Raw genomic sequence first — 22,261 nt, forward strand, 5'->3', positions numbered from 1 at the left:
GTGACCGCTAGAAGTTCTTCGCCTGCTGAGTATTAGAGCTTAGTGGTGAACTTCCCCCTCAGTTTGCCATTTCACTTTTGAGCTGACTACACTGAGCTGTACGAACACCACCATGGAGACATTCCTGTTACTTGGGGGATACGGCATTGAATGATAGTGATTTGTGTCTGTAATTATGGTTAGAAATGAGTTGTTCTTCCAGATATGTTAAATGTATAGGCAACCACCTGTCTGAAGGCAATGAATTTACCCACATGACTTCAATGACAGTTTAGGTATATTTATATTAAAAAAATGTATCTAATTAATTAGAGGCTTTGTAATTAATTAATCGATATGAATCACACATGGATATCAGTGTATGACTTAATTATATGAATAGACACAAAAAATGAGTTTAAACTACAAAATGTGTTTATTTTTACAAGTGAGCACTAACTTGTAAACTTGTACGTCTGAAACACATTTGTATTGGTTTATAAAAAATAAAGCAGTGCTTAGTATGTTATATTCAAGAAATGTATGTTATATTCAAGAAAAGTGGAAACCTGTGCGAATTGTAGCCTAAGTTTCCTGTTCTTAGCTGACAGGAGTGGCACCTGGTGTTGTCTTCTGCTGCTGTACCCCATCCGCCTCAAGGTTCGACGTGTTGTGCGTTCAGAGATGCTCTGCTGCATACCAAAAATATTTAGAATAATGGCCTTGGCATGAAATAAACTGTTAAACACAAAGTGCTTTTTCTCCCGTGTTTTCATAAACGCAAACAAAAATGATCCATCAACTAATGGCAACAACCTCCAGCGTTGTCTGTGCTAACGTTTGCTGCAACATGTTCGGCATTGGGGTGGAGCGCAGGCTGAAGAGCTCCGGTGGGAGGTGAATTCTCACTCACTCGTACTCACTCATCTTCAACCGCTTATCCGGGATTGGGTCGCTTGGGCAGCAACTCTAGAAGTGGACCCCAAACTTCCCTTTTTCTTTCTTGCACAATTGCACACAACCGTGCTCCATGTTTTCACTTGGTTGTTTCTTAGAACTCAAATATCCGCCCACTGAACCCAGCAAAACTCATCTTCTGCTTCTCATCATAACCGGTTTCATTTCTCTCATGTTGCGTCCTGTGCGTCAGTGTTACAGGCCGGGCGGGAACTCTAGCAATGGAAATGAAATAACTTGCGATTCATTTTATTTTTTTGTCTCGTTATTTTTTCTGTAATTAATTGATCAATCGTATTAACACGTTAAAGTCCAAGCCCTAGTATATTTTGTAATATAATGCTTAACCATACCCGATTTTCAGTCATGAATAATCTTATGAATCACATAACACAAGCTGCTTGGTGGCACACTGGTACTGTAACACCCATTGAACCTGCATATTAGACATCCTCTTGAATGCAGGGTTTTCCCTGCCCTTATACAGCTTTGGTGCAGTGCCTAAGCATTTTTGAACCACTGGCTACGTGAAAACAATGTGGACCAGCAGGGTTTTCCCTTGCTTTGTAGAAGGCGGAATAGAGGGCGGAATCCACATAGACCCAGTGGGCCACTAGCCTTGCAACACACTGGCAGAAACCCTGCTGTCTCTGCTACTGTGTGCTATACTCCTGAGGAGTTGGAGCACTTATTCTTCAACAAATAAACAAAACTGTACACCCTAACTGCACTGCTACATTCACAGCTATAATATTACTGATTTCTACTTGCGTCCGCAAGAATATATTAAGTGTTATTACATAATAATGAATTATTTTCATAAAAATAAGAAGTCTCACATGTTCTTACCACAACTATGTTGTATATGAACACTGCTAGATCATAATTTTATAATTTAACCTATTAGAACCCCATCAACTTAAACTGAAAGATTGTGTTAACTGTCCGGCAGTAATAAAGCGCTAAGACAATCAGTGGCGATCCAGAAGTCACTACAACGGTTTTAATGAAATATGGCTTAAAAACAGAAAATAAATATAAAAAGGATAATTATAAATCTTAATACAGGCTCCATAGATAAAGCCCTATAGATGCTTTTTCAAATTTGTTGCGAGTCTTATCTCTGCTCAGTCTAGAGCTAATGGATTCCACCTGGGCAGCTGATGCACTCACTCTAGACAATCCATGTGATTCCACCAGCGTTTCAGAAGTTTCTCTCAACTTGCTTTAAGTTACAAATAAGTGTATTGTGCCATTTGCGCTAAGCCATCTAAGTAAGTGGTCTGATTGTTTTGTCACTGTACAGGATGTGATGACCCAGTGTATGCAGAGCCGTGAACATCAGTACATCTTTGAACCAGTGTGTGCCTCCGTGCTGCTCAGAAGAAACACCTCCAAGGAGCCTCTGAGGTCCAGACACACTCCACGGATTGAAGGCCAAGTTCAGCTGGACCCCATGTCCTTACGCCTGTCACAAGTCTGTATGAACACCTGACACTAGGGTTGTCACAATACTAGAATTTCAAAGTCGTACCTGATCTCCAGGAATAATCGATACCATTTTTTATAGCAGGGCAGAATTTTTTAAATAAAGATTCTTTATGGGCGGTCATAACCGAAGATAACAGTGATGTTTAGTTGTAGTCTTAAAAGTAAAGTACAAAGATGGCTGCGGATGATGAACAGTGGTTGTTTGAAACGGCTTTGGCCTCGAATTTAAATGACTTGGACTCAGCTTTTTCTTTAAAAAAAAGAACAAAAGACAGCACTCTTTTGTTTGCAAGAAATATGTATTTGCTTTTTTTGCCAACCGGATGAGGCAAAAGTTGAATTTACCAGTTAGACTTGCTGGTGGCTAAACGTAGATACATAACCTTGTTCATTGCTCTGATTAGTTGCAGTCGGTTGTAGTGCTGTCTGGATTTCCAGGCTAGTGTTTTCCAACAGTTAAGTAAAAAATTTCATTAATTAAGGTAAAGTTATTTATTATTAATCATTTTATTTTGAGAAGTCATTTTACGAATGTTTTTAATAAAACAGTAATTCTACTATTGACTTATTCTCTTAATTCTCTGCACTGGTATCTCGAAATATCTTTCATTATTTTTTCTAAATAATTTCACTTGCAACGACTATTTTCAGAGCACTGACTTAATGCATTCTTTTACAGGTCCAATACCAGCAGATCATGGCTTTCCTGAAAGAGCTGGACCGTCGGGAGAAAGAGATGTTTTACCGAAAGTGGAGACCGAAAGTTCGAATTTCTGGGAGGTATGTTGACATTTGTTTTATAGTGGGAACAAACAGGCATTTGACTTTGTTATATTTGCTAACTTCTTTTGACATTAAAAAATAATTCAGACTGTCTCTCCAACTGAATGAAACTGAACTATCCAATCATTTTATTTTTCACACTACTTTATCACAGCCATTTCACTAGACATGTTTTTTTATGTAATACACCTTTGAATCTGTAAAATTGTTTTTCAATGCAGCTGCCGGCAGTGGTGGGTGTTTGCCATCCAGGCCAACCTGAGTGAAATCAGGGAGCAGCGACAGCGATGCAGCTGGGACTTTGCCCTGCAGCGGGCACGAGATGCCCAGACCTACACCAGTCTCTACTTCAGAAGGCTCAAAGGAGTCCCACTGAGTTCACAGGAAGAGGTACTATGCTGTAAAAGTTTGGTCCATATTGACATGATAGCATTAAGCAGTTGCTGCAGATTTGTCGGCTGCACATCCATGATGCAAATCTCCCGTTCCACCACATCCCAAAGGTGCTCTATTGGCTTGAAATCTGGTGACTGTGGAGGCCATTTAAGTACAGTGAACTCATTGTCATGTTCAAGAAACCAGTCTGAGATGATTCATGCTTTATGACATGGCGCGTTATCCTGCTGGAAGTAGGCATCAGAAGATGGGTACACTGTGGTCATAAAGTGATGGACATGGTAGGCAACAATACTCAGGTAGGCTGTGGCGTTGACACGATGATTTGGTAGTAATGGACCCAAAGTGGGCCAAGAAAATATCCCCCACACCATTACACCACCACCAGCAGCCTGAGCTGTTGATACAAGACAGGATGATTCCATGCCTTCATGTTGTTGACGCCAAATTCTGACCCTACCCTCCGAATGTTGCAGCAGAAATCAAGACTCAACAGACCAGGCAACGTTCTTCCAATCTTCCATTGTCCACTTTTGGTGAGCCTGTGCGAATTGTAGCCTAAGTTTCCTGTTCTTAGCTGACAGGAGTGGCACCCGGTGTGGTCTTCTGCTGCTGTACCCCATCCGCTTCAAGGTTCGACGTGTTGTGCATTTAGAGATGCTCTGCTGCAGACCTCGGTTGTAATGAAATTTGCGGTAATGAGCAGTTGGACAGTTGTACCTAATAAAGTGGCCAGTGATTGTATATTTATACAGTGAGAGAAAAACCCATGGCCCGAAGTAAAATTTCCAATGTCGCAGTGCAGAAAAATAAAATACCCACATAGAATATACATCCATTTATAGGATCACCTCTCATCAATGTAGTCCCTCCATTTCTTCCAGTATTGGTCACCTTTTTCAGTATTGTATCTCAGGGAAAATGTCAACCTTTCCATGTTGTGAATTTCTTCAACTATTCCTATCCCGTCTTAAATTGTCGGACACAATTCCAGACTGGATAGGATTTCCTGGTTATTGCCTTCTTGCTACCTGCCAATAATAGTTGTAATAGGTATCTATCTTGTTTGTTTATTCCAATTGGTATATTTCATAAGTATATAACACTAAAGCTGAGATCAGGCTGCAAGTTGATTATTGATTTGATTGCCGCTATAATGTCTCCCCAATAAGATGAAATAATGGGACATTCCAGAATATGTGAAAGTGGCCAGCTGACATATTACCACATTCTCTCCAACATTGCCCCTGAGCTGGGTTATTAGTCTGTAAGCTTTTGATTCTGGGAGTTATAAAGTATCTTAGAGTGTTTTTCCAGGTAAATTCCCTCCACAGAGCTGAGCTAGAGGTAGTGGACAATGTCCTACAAACATTTAGCCAATCATCTTTAGTTAGCCGTATGTTAGCTTCTCTTTTCCACCTCGATTTAATATACATTGTGGAGTGACCTCTGTCCTTCTGTAAAGCTGAATAAATCTTAGGGATCAATTTCCTGTTCGAATTTCCCTTGTAAGCATTGACAAATATTCCTACCAGGTTCATTCCTTCTTATCCGATAGTTTTAATATTTTTATTAAAATAATCTCTCAATTGAAAATATCTGTAAAGATCCTCTTTCTCCATATTGTGCTTTTTACTGAGACATTCACAGGAGTCTAGGATAGTACTAGTAGAAATTATGCAGTATGAGGTAATACCCATGTTTGTCCAATGCATGACCTATTGTCCAGTCTAGTCGTTATGGAATCCGTATCAAATGCCACCCAGCTTAATAGTCGAGCATTTCTTTCCATCTTAAGGTTTTTAAGGATTTTGTACCATACATTTAGAGGGGTTACTATCCAATTAGTTAGCTTATCTATCAGTAAGTACTTTTTCAAGAGGGTTTGGTCTCCCAGCACAGATGGGAGAGGTTCCCATATGAAAGTTAGTTCTAACTCCTTCCATTTCGCGTCACATTCCGGATTACACCAGCCGACCAGGAAGTGCAACTGTGCCGCTCTGCAATAATCTTCCAAACAGGGTAAGGTGCTTCCGCCTTTTTCTTTGGGCAACTGTAGTGTCTGAAATCTAAGTTGTGGTCTTTGTTTTGCCCAGCTAAAAGTACATATCATCCTATTCCATTCCTTAAATTGCTTTGGCAGTATCTCAATTGGCAACAACTGGAAGAGATACAGGAGATGGGGCAGCATGTTCATTTTAATTATGTCTATCTGGTTGTACATCTGGTAATAAGGACCAGCTACTTAAGTCTGCCTTGATGTCAGCGGTATTTGTACTCCAATGTATTTAAATACAATATTTGTCAGTTCAAATTACATGTTCTATAAATGTTTTCATGTGGTTTCAGATTAAAGGTTAGAGTTTGGGTTTTATGCAAATTTAGTTTATAACTGGAGTATGAGCCAAATTCTTCAAAAAAGTACAGTAGTTTAGGGAGACTTACTTTGGGGTTGCTAAGGGTCAGAAGAATATCGTCTGCATATAAACAAAAATGTGCGTTTCCAATCAATACACCAGTTATGTCCTTATCTTCTCTTATTGCCTGGGCCAGTGGCTCAATGAAAAGAGCAAAAAGTTTGGGATTAAGTGGGCACCCCAGACGACACCCCCTCTCAAGAGGTACTGAGTTAGACAGGAATCCGTTCATTTTTATTCTGGTGGTGAACAGTATAGGGAATTCAGACATCAAATTACCTGATCGTTGAAGCCGAAACGTTTGAGGATCAGATACAAATATTCCCATCGAATGGAATCGAGAGCCTTTTCAGCATCAAGGCTAATGGCTATAGATTCCCTGTATTCACTCATCGTATTAATGAGGTGGCGAGCACGGCGCACGCTATCCTGAGTTTGCCTGTGTGAAACACTCAGGATAGCGTCTGATAGGGGTCTATCAGATCTGGGACAATATTATCCAATCTTTTTGCTAGTATTTATGCATATAATCTGTATTCTGTCTTGTCTTTACCTGATTTGAGGATCACTGAAATTATAGCTAGTCTCCAGGAAATCATTAAAGCATTTTTTTAAGTACCGATACAAGGATTTTACGAAAGGTCTTATACCATGACTCTGGATAGCCATCAGCTCCTGGCATTTTACCTGTTTTCAGTCTCGATATTGCTTTATTTATCTCTTCATTCGTTTTGTCTTGGGTCATAATTTTTTTCTGCTCTGTACCTACTGAGGGTAAATGTAGAGATGATAGAAAGTTTGATACAGCTAATCATTCAGCCGCCAGGGGTTGTGAGTATAAGTTTTTAAAATAGGTATATAGGTAAAACTCTTATTGGTTGGGTGTATTTATCTCCATACATCCAACATGCTTAATTCTTTAAGCAGTATTTTAATTTATAAAGTTTCAGGTTTTATCTTTTTTGTTCTACCTGTAGAGTCCAGGGCAGAATGTAAATTAATGTTCCAGTCCTCGGCGCATTTCAGCACACTTGATGTTTCAGTAGTTATCATATTAAACACCTTTTTAATTAGTCCTTTATTAGTTCCTGGTGGTCTATAAAATTTCAATAATGTTACTTTGTTATTGTCAATGAAGCCTTTAACCAGCAAGATGAGTCTCTTGCCAGAAGATTATATCCTGCTTCTCCCTTTTCATTTTAGCGATGGCCTTACTCCTCTTTATTGGATTATTTCACCCGTTAACATTAAGAGTGATCACTCGGTACTCGTGTTGATGCATTTCAACTGTTGAAAAGAAAATAAGTTTACCTTAATAGTCAACCTCCATAGATGACCAGAACAACAAAACTTCTGTTTGTGTACCAAAGTGAAACACAACATATAAGCTTAACATACATAGTGAACTTTAGTGACTTCCATCCTTGAAGTATAATTTCAATTTATAATTTGGGAGGGGAATACCTTAAGCTTGAAGGTGCCCCTCCCCATGCCACCCATTCTCCCTGATAGGTTAACATCAGAGTAGCGCATATAGAAAAGTAAACATCAGCTCCCAGACTTACTTGTGTGGTAATGGATATGATAGTCTTACCGATCTCTGTAGGTTATTCCATCACCCATAATAACAAAAACTCTCATGAAGCCTCCTCATTGCGTTGAAACCCCTTCAGTTTGTCCTGAATATGCTTGAGGCGGGCCCCTTGCTGCCCACGTGGTTTCGGGCCAGCTGTTTCCCAGGTAGTTTGTCTTGATCTAGCTGAAGGTGCGTTCTGCGTGGGGAGGTCGGCTTCATGTCCGGCCACCAGACAGATCCTTGCCCTGTTCAGCAGTGAACTGGTGAGCAACTCCAGCTGCAGTGTTGAAGCGATTTCCCCATTGAGAGTCTTCTCATAATCCTGTCCTCTTGTGCGCTTGTTTTACGTGGATGACCGGCCTTTTTGAGGGACTTAAATTAATCTGTGTCCTTGTAAAGTTTCAATATTCTTGAAATCACAGACTTGGAACGCCCAACCTCTCTCTGATGGCTGAGAGGGTCATCCCTTTGGCATTTATCTGGACAACCTGCTGCCTCAGGGTTTCAGTCACCATCTTGCCATCTTGCAAAGTAACCAGGAGAGCTGCCAGATAAATAGGGTGTATCCAACAATGAAGTCAATTCTCACCAGGTGCCAGATTAACACCAATAACTCGGAAGTATCTGAAAGTGTTCTCTATTTTTGCTAATTTTGATCTTCACTGTATAGGGGATGGACTGGAAGTAGAGAGGTGAATGTGTTTCCATAAAGTTTACAAAAGAGCAAAAAATGTGACAAGATGGAGGGCTTGGAGGGCAAGAACAGGCTCGCCTGCAGTTACATCTTAATGCTAAAGATGCCACTAGAAACAACATATCTCAAATCTTATGGAGTACAATTTTAAAAATCAGCAGATTAAATCAAGTAGATAAAGTCTTTAAGTTAGTAATACTATATATAATAACTATAATAAGTAGGGATGTCCGATAATATCGGCCGTCCGATATCGGCCGATATTGAGTTAAAAATGTAATATCGGGAATTATCGGTATCGGGTTTTCACAACCGATGTTAGTTCTGTAGGTCTTCAGCATTTCCGAGTCTGCATGAATGCAACATGGGACGTTTACAGGCGCATGCTTGATGACGTATAACAACAACAACATGCTAAACTCGTAGGTTGCTAACCGTGGCTAACAAGCTTGCTCGCCCGGTGCATGAGATGTCCGTGGTTTGGAAGTATTTCCAAGTGTCACCTACTAACAGTAAATTTGCAATTTGCAATGTCTGCAAAGCGTCGGTTATGAGAGGAGGAAACAAGGCGTCTTCCTTTAATACATCAAATTTGATCACCCACCTCAAGAAGAATCATGCAGAGTTATACGCTACATCTGCGCAGCAAAGTGATGAAAAGAAGCAAAGGCCGACACCGAGAAAAAAACTTTTTCTATCACATTCACCGAACTTGTGTAGTTCCTCGAGCCGCGTTATGCCAGGCCCAGTCGCAAGTATTTCTCAGACCAGTGTTTACCCGAATTGTACAGCCTTGTTTAGTCACGTCGAGAAGCTAATTTCTGGTGCTGTATCCATTAAATCCAATACAGGTTAGCATGTTGAGCTTGACTGCTAATTTATTGATTGTATTATTTGCCAAGTTATGGCCAGTTACTCAGTCTGGAAAAAGAGGACTATGTTTGTTTACTACTCTGGACTGTAGATATGCATCTTCCTGGTGTTGATATTGTCTGTAGTGTGTTTGAGGCAAAATATTCTCTCTAAAAACACAAACAAATAAATGAATGGCACTTTTTTCAATAACTTATTTTGTACAGACTGTTTTTACATTTGAAAGCCATGTTGCATCTATGTATGCATCCAGTGGGTCCTCACAATAAATTAGGCATAATGTGTTAATTCCATATTAGGTGATATGTGATTTTGTTATCTTAACAATTTTGGTGTAAAAAGACTGCATATATCGGTATCGGGTGATATCGGTATCGGAAATTAAGCGTTGGACAATATCTGAATATCGGATATCGGCAGAAAAGCCAATATCGAGCATCCCTAATAATAAGTATTACTACTTTTATTTAAGATCATGCTCATCGGGGAATTGTTGGGTCTCTGTAAACCATAAATAAGTCATAGAGTGTGGTTTTTACCTAGATCAGGCGGGGCTCTGTCATATTTTCCTTGCAGATCAGTCTGGTAACCTGCGGCAGAGAAAATATGGAGAAAGTTGCCCAAGCGACTGAACCTATCAGCATTGGTTTTGAGGCGGCTTGAAGTGTGGCGTGGCGCAACAAAAAGCCACTGTTCAGTGTAAACATGGCAGCTTCAGCGGATGAAATGAGTGCAGCTATACAAACGGCAAATATCCTTTACTGAAATGTTGTTTACTTTAGTTGAGCTCAAAATGAATGCTGAATTAAAAGATGGGTGTGGTTCCACATCTGCCCTTATTTGGCGTTGTGGCTGGTGGGATCCCATTACAAGAATGGTCTGTAGGTCCCCTCATCTTTTCAAAAATGCCTGAACTGCCTGACCCCAAGTACATGAATAGGCACCTGGTTAAATATGTTCTTCTTTTTTTAAAATGCTGTGATGCGCATATGATGGGTTTTAAACTAATGTTTGAGTTTGTCTCTATCACCTAGAGTGAGCTGGAGCGAGTGGAAGAAGAGCAGACAGTAGAGGAGCTCCAGAGTCTCCGAGAAATTGTCCACGACTGGTTTCGAAAGCAGGAAAAGATTGCAGAGGTAAGCTTAGATGATTTATACACATGCTCAAAGGTAAAAAGAATTAAACACATCCATGGTCTTTGTGGCCTTTGTAGGAAGAGATGTTCACTTCTTCCTTAGATTAAACTCATGTCTGCATTTAGCTTTCAACTGTTGACACAAAGATGACTGGTCAATCAATCAATCAATCATCAAACTTCTCACTTAGCCTTTTTCGAGGCTAAGGGAATGGGCTTGATTCGCGCACCAGGGTTTGAACCGACTGGTATATTTATTTTATTTTTCTCGACATTTTTTATTGAATATGATATATATATATATATATATATATATATATATCATATCCAATATATATATATATATATATATATATATATATATATATATATATATATTGCAGATATCAAACAAGAAAAAGTGTTTCAACGCATCTGCCTTAAAGTGAAAAACAGGAACAAAACGAAAAACCCATTATTCCTCCCGATGTGGTCACAGCTCTCTCCTTCAAGGTACAGGAGGTGTTTTCCGCATCATCAGGAATAACAGTGAGACTATTACTAATAGTTTTGTGGAATGCTGTCAAAGATCCCTTCTATAACCATAGACATTGTAAAGATCCCTTCTCTAACCATAGACAAAAATTGTAAAATTTCGCGTATCCAACTACTCGGTGGAGAAACTTGTTTCCATTTAAGGAGAATATTACGTCTGGCGAGCAGGGTGGTAAAGGCCACGACACGTGGTGTAGTAGTGGGCAGATTTTTAGACCCAAAATGAGCAGTCAGGGGATTGGGTTCCAAATTTATGTTAAGAGCCTATTTGAGGGTTTAAAATATATCAGACCAAAATTCGGCAAGCTTCGGGTATGTCCAGAACATGTGTGCATGTTCGGCTGGGGACAGCTTACAACAGTTAGTGCCACTGTGACTAAGCTATATCTTAGCCAATTTAGCATTGGTAAAATGGGCTCTATGAAGCACCTTCCACTGTAATAGGCCATGCCTGGCACAATTCGAGGATGAGTGAAGCAGTTGTAAAATGTCCCTCCACTCTACGCCAGTAATGTCTACCCCTAAATCCTTTTCTAATGCATTTTAGGCGATACAGTGGGGGCTGGGCTCAGAAGAGTTGTATTCAGAAGACTATTGGCGACAAACGGATTAGGTGAGACCTTATGAGCGGTTATGGGGAGCAGTGAACAAATCCTAGAATGCAAGAGCAGGAAGATGAGTAAGAGAAGGTCATCGGCATATAAGGAAAGCTTGTGGACTAGACCAAAACAGGTGATGCCTTCAAACTCATTCTGGTTTCTATGCCAGATGGCTAATGGCTCGATGGCTATGTTGAACAAGGGTGGCGTATTGTTTTTAACTTTGCTTGTGACGCATGCGCAGCGTCGCTGGATTTCCCCCCAGCTCCCCTCGGCTCTGGAAAATATTGTTTTTAACACAGTTTCTCGTTTTTTATATTGGAAATCACTCGGCCCCAGCTTTTATTGGATCTATTTTTTAACCCTAGAACACTATCGCTCAAATTCAAAACAACATCACTAACGCCGGGGGATTTTTACCTAAGATAATACACCCAATAAAAAGTACTTGTCATTAAAATATATCAAAACGTGCCAATACATGACACATTTGAGTAGTGTTCTTTTATTTTAAACTGTGTCATGTCTAACAAAATGAAAGAAAAGCATCATGAGGGGACCATATAAAAATGCTCCAAAATTACTGGAAAATTAGGAATTTGGGAACAAAAAATTAAGATGGAATCTTGGTTTTTGGTCAGTGTCCTGGGCACATAAATGACACTTTCCCTGCAAAGTCAACCCAAAACCTACTTTACCTTCGATCACTATTGCTGGCTGAAAATCACCCAAACATATGCCTGTAGGAAAAAGTGTTCACGGGTGTGATTGCCTCTGATCACACTGCAGAAGTAAAACACGGAAATCATGACGCCAAATCGCACTAGTGAGGTGCTCCTTTTTAAAGAACTTTTTTAACTCCGTGGGATCTAAAAGAAACTGGTGAAGTGGGCTGCCTGCCCAGGAGTGAGGAAGGTCTCCCTGGACATTTCGGCTCCGGGGCCAGAATTAAACTCACCTTCCTGTGGTTGTTCTCTGTCACGGGGTGACGGATCCCCGGCACAGGCTGCAGGTATGATGGCGGTGTGCCAACCCCCCTCCCAAAAGTCAATGAGAGCTTCTCTGGCCTGAAGGCTGACCTCAAGGAGAGGGACAAATTAATCTCTATCTGAATCTCTCCAACATCGCCATGACCCAGGCGAAGCTCGTCGCCCATCTTAGGGCTTCTGGCGTTGATGAGGACGGAGCAGTGGCTCCGGGTCCGGTGAGCTCAACTCCACTCAAGCCGAGTGAACCCTGGTCAGTGGTGAACAGCGACACGGGGTCTTGTCCATCTCTCCCTCCCCCGCATCCAGATCTACCACTGGATAACCGGTATGATGTCCTAAGCCTGCGTGATTTCCTTTCGCTGGGTGTGTACTCCAGCTTGCCCCGGGATCCGTCAATCTAGCTGGTCGTGACTCTCGCCGGCCCAGGAGCCAGGGTCCACTTGTCCAACCTTACCCCTTCCCTCCGTCTCGGTTAGGAGCAGCCACCGGCCGGTGCACCTCCAGGCAAAAAGCGCATTCTCCCCGTGCTGGTTGTCGGGACCTCGGCTGCCCTGGAGACTGTGTCAGGGAAATTGAGTTCTCCGCCCTCCAGCTGTGTTCACAGCACGGCTCGGCCTCCACGCTGGTCCTGCAGGCGGGTACCAACGATTTCAAGAACCGCCAGTCGGAGGTCCTCAAGCAGGACTTCAAGTCCATAGTGAACAGCCTGCTGGACACGGGGAACGACTGATTATTTCTGGCCCACTTCCCCCGCTGTGTTTTGGTGACATCATGATCAGCCACCTCTGCCCGCCGCCCTGTGGCTTAAAGAATACTGCCTGGGGAAAAGTATTCCATTTGTGGAATATTTTACAGCTTTTTTAAACAGACCCAGGCTTTTTAAACACGACAACCTAACCAGGAGGGGTCAAGACTTTTATTGGTCAGCATTGACCTGACTGTCCGGTCCTGCACCACCACCACCACCTCCTGACTAAAACCCAGTGCTGGGATCAGGATGCAGAGTCACAGTTTATTACACCTCTCTGTGCTGCCCTTATCACAGACGCACGAGAAGCAGAGTTGCAGTCTTACACACTCTGTCTGACTGAAATCTGGCTTTGTCATGAAGAATATGTTAGCCTAAATGAATCCCATATTCCTCGAGGCAGTGGTCATGGAGGAGCTGTTGCAGCTATTTATGACTCAGGCCTAATAATCAACCCTAAACCTAAACTAAATTATAATTAATTTATAATTCATAAGTCTTGTTCTTAGTCAAAATTCAACCTGGTAAACTTTGCAGCCAATTATATTTGTTAGACTGTACCGTTTTCCTGGTCCATACTCTGAATTTCTATCTGAATTCTCAGAGTGTCTGCCAAATTTAGTCCTTAAATCTGATAAAGTAATCATCGTAGGAGATTTTAATATTCATGTGGACATTGATAATAATAGCCTAAGTACTGCGTCAATCTTTCTAATAGATTCGATTGGTTTTTGTCCGAGTGTACATTGGCTCATGGTGTGGAAATCCAAGACTTAATAATTTTTCCCCAGAATCCTATTTTATCAGACCACTATCTAATAACTTTTGAATTTCTATTACAGGAATACTCGCCTCTGAGCAAAAGTTTTTACACTAGATGTTTATAGTGCTGTAACAAAATTTAAGGGAGCGATTCCATCTGCATTTAATTTAATGCCTTATCCAAATATCCAAGATTCCTGTACCAACGTTAGTTACTCTGAAATTGATCACCTTGTTGACAGTGTTGCAGGCTCACTATGAACAACACCCGACTCTGTTGCTCCTTTAAAAAAGAAGATATTGAAACAGAGGAAGTTAGCTCAGTGGTATAACTCACAAACCCGTGAATTTAAACGTTAAATTAAAGTATGGCAAAAATTGGAAAATAAATGGCGTTCCACTAAATTGGAGGAATCTCGCTCAGTTTTGCAAGAAAGTCTTAAAACATATAGGAAGGCCCTCCGTAATGCCAGAGCAGCCTATTACACATCTTTACTAGAGGAGAATAAGAACAATCCTAGATTCCTTTTCAGCACTGTAGCCAGGCTAACAGAGAGCCACAGCTCTTTTGAGCCATGAATTCCTATGACCCTCAGTAGTAATGACTTCATGACCTTCTTTAATGACAAAATTATAACTATTAGAGACAAAATCAACTCGCTTGGCACCAATTTTTCTGTAAACCCAGGAACCTTGGTAACAACTGTACGACCTAATGTATACTTGGACTGCTTTTCTACAATTGACCGTAACAAATTAACCTCTACTATTTCGGCATCAAAGCCTTCTACTTCTCTCCTGGACTATATTACAACTAGGTTACTTACAGAAGTGTTACCTTTAGTTAGCACCCCTGTACTAGATACAATAAATATGTCTTCACTAGATGCTTCCGGTTCCGGTTCCGGGCCGCTGCTCGTGTGGTCGACCGGACGGAGCACAGAGCAACTTTTAGCGTTATTTAGCATTTATTACGTTTTTCTACTTATCTTATGTATATATATTGTTACTTTTTAGTTTACCCTCTGCATGCCACACACGCCGAGTGTGTTTTTCTAACTTTTTAACTACGTTACATAGACGTAGCGGACTTTTTCTTCCTGCCCGTCCCCTCATGACGCTCTCTTTGTTTACCTTCCTGTTAACCCCGTGACTGCCGGACAACGCGGAAGTTATTCTCCTGTTTTTCTTTTCCTTTTCACCCGGGACTTTAATTCTCCGTTGGGCATGGATATACCCGTGTTTTTCATGGCCATTCTTCAAGTGTGGTTTCTCCTGGAGTTTGTGACGGCGAGCAGAAACAACAACCAGCGGAACACGTACTCCAGAGAGACCCTACTACAGCTCGGACTCCATCCTCTACACGCCTTCGCCGTAGACTCGCTACCGAAGGAATTACTGCGGAGTAACTCAACCAGCCACGACAAGTCCACACACAAGAACAATAAGGTAACCAGAAGGGGGAAGAGAAAGAGCGGAATTAGGGCCAGGCTCAAACGGGAGACTTGTAAACAACGGCCGCTTCCATCCATCGTCCTAGCTAATGTTAGATCCCTCCGGAACAAAACGGACGAGCTACAAGCTAACGTTAACCACATGCATGAGTACAGGACTGCCTCGGTTCTTGCTTTCACTGAGACGTGGTTAAATAAGAACGACGATGACCATGCCCTGCACGTTAATGGCTTCGGCCCCCCTCTAAGACTTGATCGAGACAGTGAGCTCACCGGTAAACAACATGGCGGCGGCGTGTGTCTGTATGTAAACACACGCTGGTGCTCAACGATCGTCGTGAGGGAGAAACTGTCCACCCCGGACATTGAGCTTCTGGCTGTCTCCCTTCGTCCTTTCTACCTACCCGGAGAGTTTCCTCAGCTCTTTGTCATCCTGGTTTACATCCACCCCAGAGCCAACGCAGTCACAGCCACTGAACACATCACAGACTCCTTAAACAAACTGGACCACATTTCACCGGACTCTCCCAAATTCATCTTGGGTGATTTCAACCACTGCTCCCTGGACAAATCATTAAAAGGTTATCAACAGTATATCACATGCCACACACGCCAGGAGAAGACACTGGACAAGTGCTATGGTTCAGTACCCGACGCATACAGATCTGTCGCCCTCCCCCCTCTAGGCTCTGCTGATCACCATGCCATCCTGCTTGCTCCGGCTTATATCTCTGTCATGAGAAGGGTGAAGAAAGTTGTCAAGAACATCAAGCAGTGGACCAACGAAAGCATCATCACACTCTAAGGATGCTTTGAATCCACTGACTGGGACAACCTCCTGGCCCCCTCTGATGACATTAATGAACATGTGGACACTGTGTCATCGTACATTTCCTTCTGTGTGGACAACATCATCCCCTCCAAAACGGTCACTTTCTACCCCAACAACAAACCCTGGATCACCAAAGAGCTCAAGGAGATCCTCAACATGAAGAAAAGGGTCTTCTTCACCGGCTCTGAAATGGAGAAAAAGGAGGTCAACAGAGAGGTCAAGCATGCCATAAAAACTGCCAAGCTGGAGTACAAGAACAAAGTGGAGGAGTGCTTCAGGCAGGGTAACCTCCGCTCAGCCTGGCAGGGACTTAAGAACATGGCTGCTGTGAACACTGCTGCCAGCACAACAAAAACCATCCAGTTTTCAGGCAGCAGCTCTTCATCTCTCCCCAATGACCTTAACTCTTTCTACACAAGGTTCGAGCAGGACAACACCACCCAGCTGGAAGAAGTGATGTCCAAGCTCAAGCCCAGTGACTCAGCAGCCTTCACCTTCAGTGAAGAGGACGTGGTGAAAGCCCTCAGGAAGACAAGGGAGAACAGCTCACCTGGCCCAGACAACATCAGCGGCCGCGTCCTGAAGCACTGCGCTGAGCAGCTAGGGGGCGTGTTTCAGACCCTGTTCCAAAGATCCATGGACAGCAGCATAGTCCCCCAGCAATGGAAACACTCAACAGTTATCCCCATCCCCAAGAAGAGCGCCGTCAAATGTCTGAATGACCTCCGGCCGGTGGCCCTCACCTCTCTGGTGATGAAGGCCATGGAGAGGATCATAAAACAACACATCATCAGGGAAACTCACTCCCAGATGGACCCACTCCAATTCGCTTATCGAGCTGGCAGGGGCGTCGATGATGCAAAAACATTCATAATAGACACTGTTCACAAACACCTGGAGCGCCCCAACACCGCAGCCAGACTCCTGTTTGCAGACTTCTCCTCTGCATTTAACACCATGCAGCCCCACATCCTGGCTGACAAACTCTCAGCCCTCTTTCATCTGGACCAACTGCTAATCCTGTGGATACTGGACTTCCTGACCAACCGTTCACAGAGAGTCCTGGTCAACAGCACCTTCTCCAACCTCCAACACACCTCAACCGGCTCCCCTCAGGGCTGTGTGCTCTCACCTCTGCTCTTCATCCTCTACACCGATGACTGCAGAACCACACAGCCTAACTGTCATCTGGTGAAGTACGCTGACGACACCGTCCTCCTGTCTCTGGAGGCCCCCTGTCAGGCCCATCTCTGCACCACGGACCAGCTCTTCAGGTGTTTGTGGAGTGGTGTGACAGCTCCTGCCTGGAGCTGAATGTCAACAAAACCAAAGACATGGTGGTGACCTTCTCCAACAAGCAGAGGGAACTGGCTGCATCAGCAAACACCGTGATCCACGGGAAGCCTGTTGAAGCAGTTGAGGAGTACAGGTACCTGGGCACCATCTTCGACAGCCTGCTGAAATTCTCCAACACAGAGGAGATTCTCAGGAAATGTCAGCAGCGGAAATACTTCCTTAGGAAGCTCAATTCCTTTGGAGTCAGCAAGAACATCCTCCTGACCTTTTACTACTCCTTCATCGAGAGCATCATCACGTTCTCCATCACATGCTGGTTCTACTCTACCAGCCTCCAGAACAGAAACCGTCTGCAGAGCGTAGCCACGGTCTGCTCTAAGATCATTGGACTTCCTGTTAGAACTCTGTCGACCATCCACGAGCAGCAGACACTCAGGTTAGCTGGTCGGATCATGCAGGACCCCTCTCACGCTCTCTTCTCAGCGTTTGAGTGGCTCCCCTCAGGACGCCGTCTTCGCTGTCCCTGCTACAGGACACAGAGGAGAAGAGCAACCTTCATCCCCAGGGCTGTCCAGCTCCTCAACTCCTGACCTCTCTGACCATCCCCCTCCCCACTCTTGACACCCTCCCCTGGACACCTCTCCCCCCCGGACACCCCTCCCTTCACCCCTCCTCCTCCCCTCTCCAGACACCCTCCCTGGACACCATCACCATCACCCCCCCTTCCCACCCCTGACACCTTCCCTGGACACCTTCACCCCCTGGACACCCCCCCCCCCCCTGGACACTTACCGGACACGTGAACTGGCTATCTACCTCCACTCCTGTCCTCAAAGCTGTGAACTACTGGTTTGATGCACAATTCCACTTATTCTGTTCACTCGGTTTATAATGTTACTGGACTGTTGCACTACGCCACTTATTTATTCTGTTTATAATGTTACTCCGGTCTGTTGCACTACGCCACTTATTTACTCTGTTTATAATGTTACTCCGGTCTGTTGCACTACTCCACTTACTTATTTATTCTGTTTATAATGTTACTCCGGTCTGTTGCACTACTCCACTTACTTATTTATTCTGTTATTACGTTTACACCGGACTTATTCTGTTACTCTGTTCTTACTGGTCCACTTGATTCTGTTAGTTATGTTAATTTATGGTATTAATGCACTACTCAACTTTATTCTGTCTATCAGGTCTTATATTGTATCCATCACAGCACTATGGTCACTTTATTCTTCAGTATTCATCTGTTACACAGAGCTAGCATATACTTAGACTGCTGTTTTCCTGCCATGCACCACTATCACTTTATTATCTAGCTTATAGTTATATATTATATTTATACTCTATTACTGCACTATAGTTCTGTTTACGTCTGCTCATTACACACATGTATCATGTCTGACCTCATCTGAATCTGATCACTGTCCACTTATATCTTCTCTGCACTACAGTTCTGTTTATACCTGTTTCAACAGTCTACTGCATGTTTACATTGTTTACATCTTATACACCCGTTCACATGTCTGCTTACATTTGATACACACATGTCTTTCTACATCTCACGCCGACAATGCTCTCTGTATCTAACCTGTACTAACACACTAACATCCTGACATTTATCCTACCTGTACTAACACACTAACATCCTGACACTTACTCTTCTTTTACACTTTATTCTTGTGTTAGGTTAAAATGTTTTTTTGTATAATTGCACTGTCGTGATTTGCTGCTCTGTGTGCCCTGAATTGCCCCCCGGGGACAAATAAAGTTTTTTGAATTGAATTGAATTGAATTCATCACCAGGTTAGATACAACAGTCTTTTAAAGTAGCTTTAATTAAACCTCTTCTCAAAAACTCCAGTCTTGATCCAGAGGTACTAGCCAACTATAGACCTATATCTAACCTACCTTTTCTCTCTAAGATCCTTGAGAAATTAGTCGCCCATCAACTGTGTGACTTTTTAAATAATAATGGTTTATTTGAGGACTTCCAGTCAGGATTTAGAATGAATCATTGCACTGGGACAGCACTATTAAAAATTACTAATGACCTTCTAATAGCTTCAGACAAAGGACTTGTCTCTGTATTTGTTGTACTAGATCTTAGTGCAGCCTCCGACACTATTGACCATCGCATCCTGCTACAGAGACTGGAGCATCTAATTGGCATTAAAGGAACCGCATTGAGCTGGTTTAAGTCTTGTTTATCATATAGATCCTCCATGCACACTAAAGTTTGTCACGGAGATCCACAGGGTATTGTCCTTGAACCGATTCTATTCACATTATATATGCTTCCCTTAGGAAATATTATAAGGAAGAACTCCATACATTTTCATTGCTATGCTGATAATACACAATTATATTTGTCTATTAATGCAGAAGAAACCGATCAGTTAGATAAACTTCAAAGGAAGTTCATTAAGGAAATAAAAAGCTAGATGACTTGCAATTTTCTCATGTTAAACTCAGATAAAGAAGTTATCGTACTTGGCCCCGAAGGCCTCCGAAAACTCAATATCTAAAGATATTGTTACTCTGGATGGTTTTGTGTTCTTTCAGTACAACAGTAAGGAATCTGGGTGTTATTTTTGATTAGGATATGTCCTTTTTTCACATAAAACTAGCGACAAGGACTGCATATTTTCTGTGTAATATTGCAAAAATTAGGAACATTGTGTCTCAGTAAGATGCAGAAAAACTAGTCCATGCATTTGTTACTTCTAGGCTGGACTATTGCAACTCCTTATTATCATGCTGCTCCAATAAGTCTGTTAAGAGTCTCCAATTGGTCCAAAATGTTGCAGCTTGAGTACTAAATGAGACAAATAGAAGAGAACATATTCCTCCTGTACTAGCTTCTTTGCAATGGCTACCTGTAAAATCTAGAATATAATTTAAAATCCTTCTCCTAACTTACAAAGCTCCTATTGGTCAGGCTCCGTCGTATCTTAAAGAGCTCATAGTACCATATTACCCGACTTAACTTAAAGAAAAACAAAAAACTTTACTCTTTGATAAAGCTTACAGCTCGGGCTTACAAGCCCTAAGCTATGTTGTTATTGGCATTCAATTCCTCTTAGAGCCTGACTGGGCCTAAGCGGAGTTTGTTATGCTTAATGATGCTGCTATAGGCGTAGTCGGCCAGGGCATAATACTGTTACTGATACTCTGAGCTTTAATCCTTTCTGTCTGTATCATGCATGTCTCATCAATGCATGTTATCAATTCAACTTCATATTTACCACTATAATTGTTATCGTCATTGTCATGTTCAGAAACCTTGGCTGTGCCCGTTTCTTGCTGTTTTGCTATATTAATTGCCATAACATGTTCACAACACTTTAGCTATTACCATAGTTACTGTTACTTTTGTTTCCATCTCTGGAAATGTTTCTCTGTCTGTCTTTGTGTCTGGCTTCGTCTCTCTCTGTCCATCTGGCCGTCTTTTCTCACTTTCTCTCCTTTTTTATTCCTCCCCAACCGGTCAAGACAGATGTCTTTCCTCCATAGAGCTGGGGTCTGTCCGACGTTCCTGCCTGTTTTTGGGAATGTTTTCATGGCCTCCGTCCTCAATGGGGGAGTTGTTGGTTCTATTTAATCATAGATCAAGTCATAGAGTGTGGTCTATACCTACTCTGTAAAGTGCCTTGAGATAACTTTTGTTATGATTTGGCACTGTAAATAAAATTTAATTGAATTGAGAGCAGACAGCCCTGCCGGGTCCCACGTTTGAGAGGGAAATATGCTGAACAGATACCGTAACCCAAGAAATAAAATCTTCCGTTTTCGGGCTTCGTGTATGATTTTCTCCTACACCTGATACCTGTGCAAACTGATATTGACTGGCCGTGCTGTCTGCCCTTCGACTTCTCGGCGTGCGGTGAGCCTTCACATTCTGGCTGTGATTCCAGGAAGTCTTCGCCGAAAACCTCAATGAGTAGCTCTGTGAAGAAGGCCGTTTGCCGCTGCCTCTCCACTGCTTCAGGTAGGCCAATCACTCTGATATTATGACGCTGGCTTCTGGACGCCAAGTCGCTAACTTTAGCCATCAACTTAGCGTTGCTCTCTGCTAGGGTGGAAAAGGAGGCCTCTAGTGTTAGCAGACGTTCATCTTGTAGATTTGGATTTACCTCGAGGGAGCCTATCTTCTAAGCGTGCTCGGACACTGTGGCTTGGACGTGGTCCAGCTTTGCTTTGAGCATTGAAATCGAGGCTTTAAGATCAACGGAGAGGGCTTTGAACTTGGTGGATAGGGCTGTACAGTGCTCTGCCCAGAGGTTAGCAATAGTGGCCATACTAATCTGGCCACTTGCCTCGTCTGCAGCGCTAACCTTCACCCCCTGGTCTTTTACAATCTATCTGGTCGCATATGTCGACATATTTCGGGGGGAAATCTGTCAAATGGGACGAATATTACTATTTGTTGTGGCTGGAACATTTCTATCAAAAACAACTAGGATCAGAACCTGGAAAGTTTGTGCCGAACTGAAACATAGTGTGTGAATCTCGAGCTTTTATTGTGAAAGGTAAGAACGTAAGTGAAGCTTTCTGCGCTGCTTCTGTCGAGGTAAATTAGAGAAATAGCTTTCCGTCTGCACACAGCAGACCTGTGTTGTTGTCTTATAATCCTCTGAAGTAAACAGCACAATGTGATGAGAGAGAAAATCACCCAACATTCAAAATTATTTTCACATGGAACTAAATAAGTAGCACATTCAGGTAATTTATGCACCC

General features: G+C 42.5%; 1 protein-coding gene across 5 annotated transcripts in view; it reads left to right on the forward strand.

The window, feature by feature from the left end:
• The window catches only part of vps13d (vacuolar protein sorting 13 homolog D), a 223,510-nt gene that overhangs the window by 17,223 nt on the left and 184,026 nt on the right, over window positions 1-22,261 (forward strand). For all 5 annotated transcript variants that reach the window (XM_083919727.1, XM_083919728.1, XM_083919729.1 and 2 more), the window contains exons 8-11: window positions 2,243-2,413; window positions 3,107-3,207; window positions 3,432-3,600; window positions 10,201-10,302. In XM_083919727.1, coding sequence (XP_083775853.1) covers window positions 2,243-2,413; window positions 3,107-3,207; window positions 3,432-3,600; window positions 10,201-10,302 — 543 coding nt within the window. The remainder of the gene's footprint in view (window positions 1-2,242; window positions 2,414-3,106; window positions 3,208-3,431; window positions 3,601-10,200; window positions 10,303-22,261) is intronic.

This window comes from Echiichthys vipera, assembly GCF_963691815.1.
Source record: "Echiichthys vipera genome assembly, chromosome: 9".
Taxonomy (NCBI): Eukaryota; Metazoa; Chordata; class Actinopteri; order Perciformes; family Trachinidae; genus Echiichthys; species Echiichthys vipera.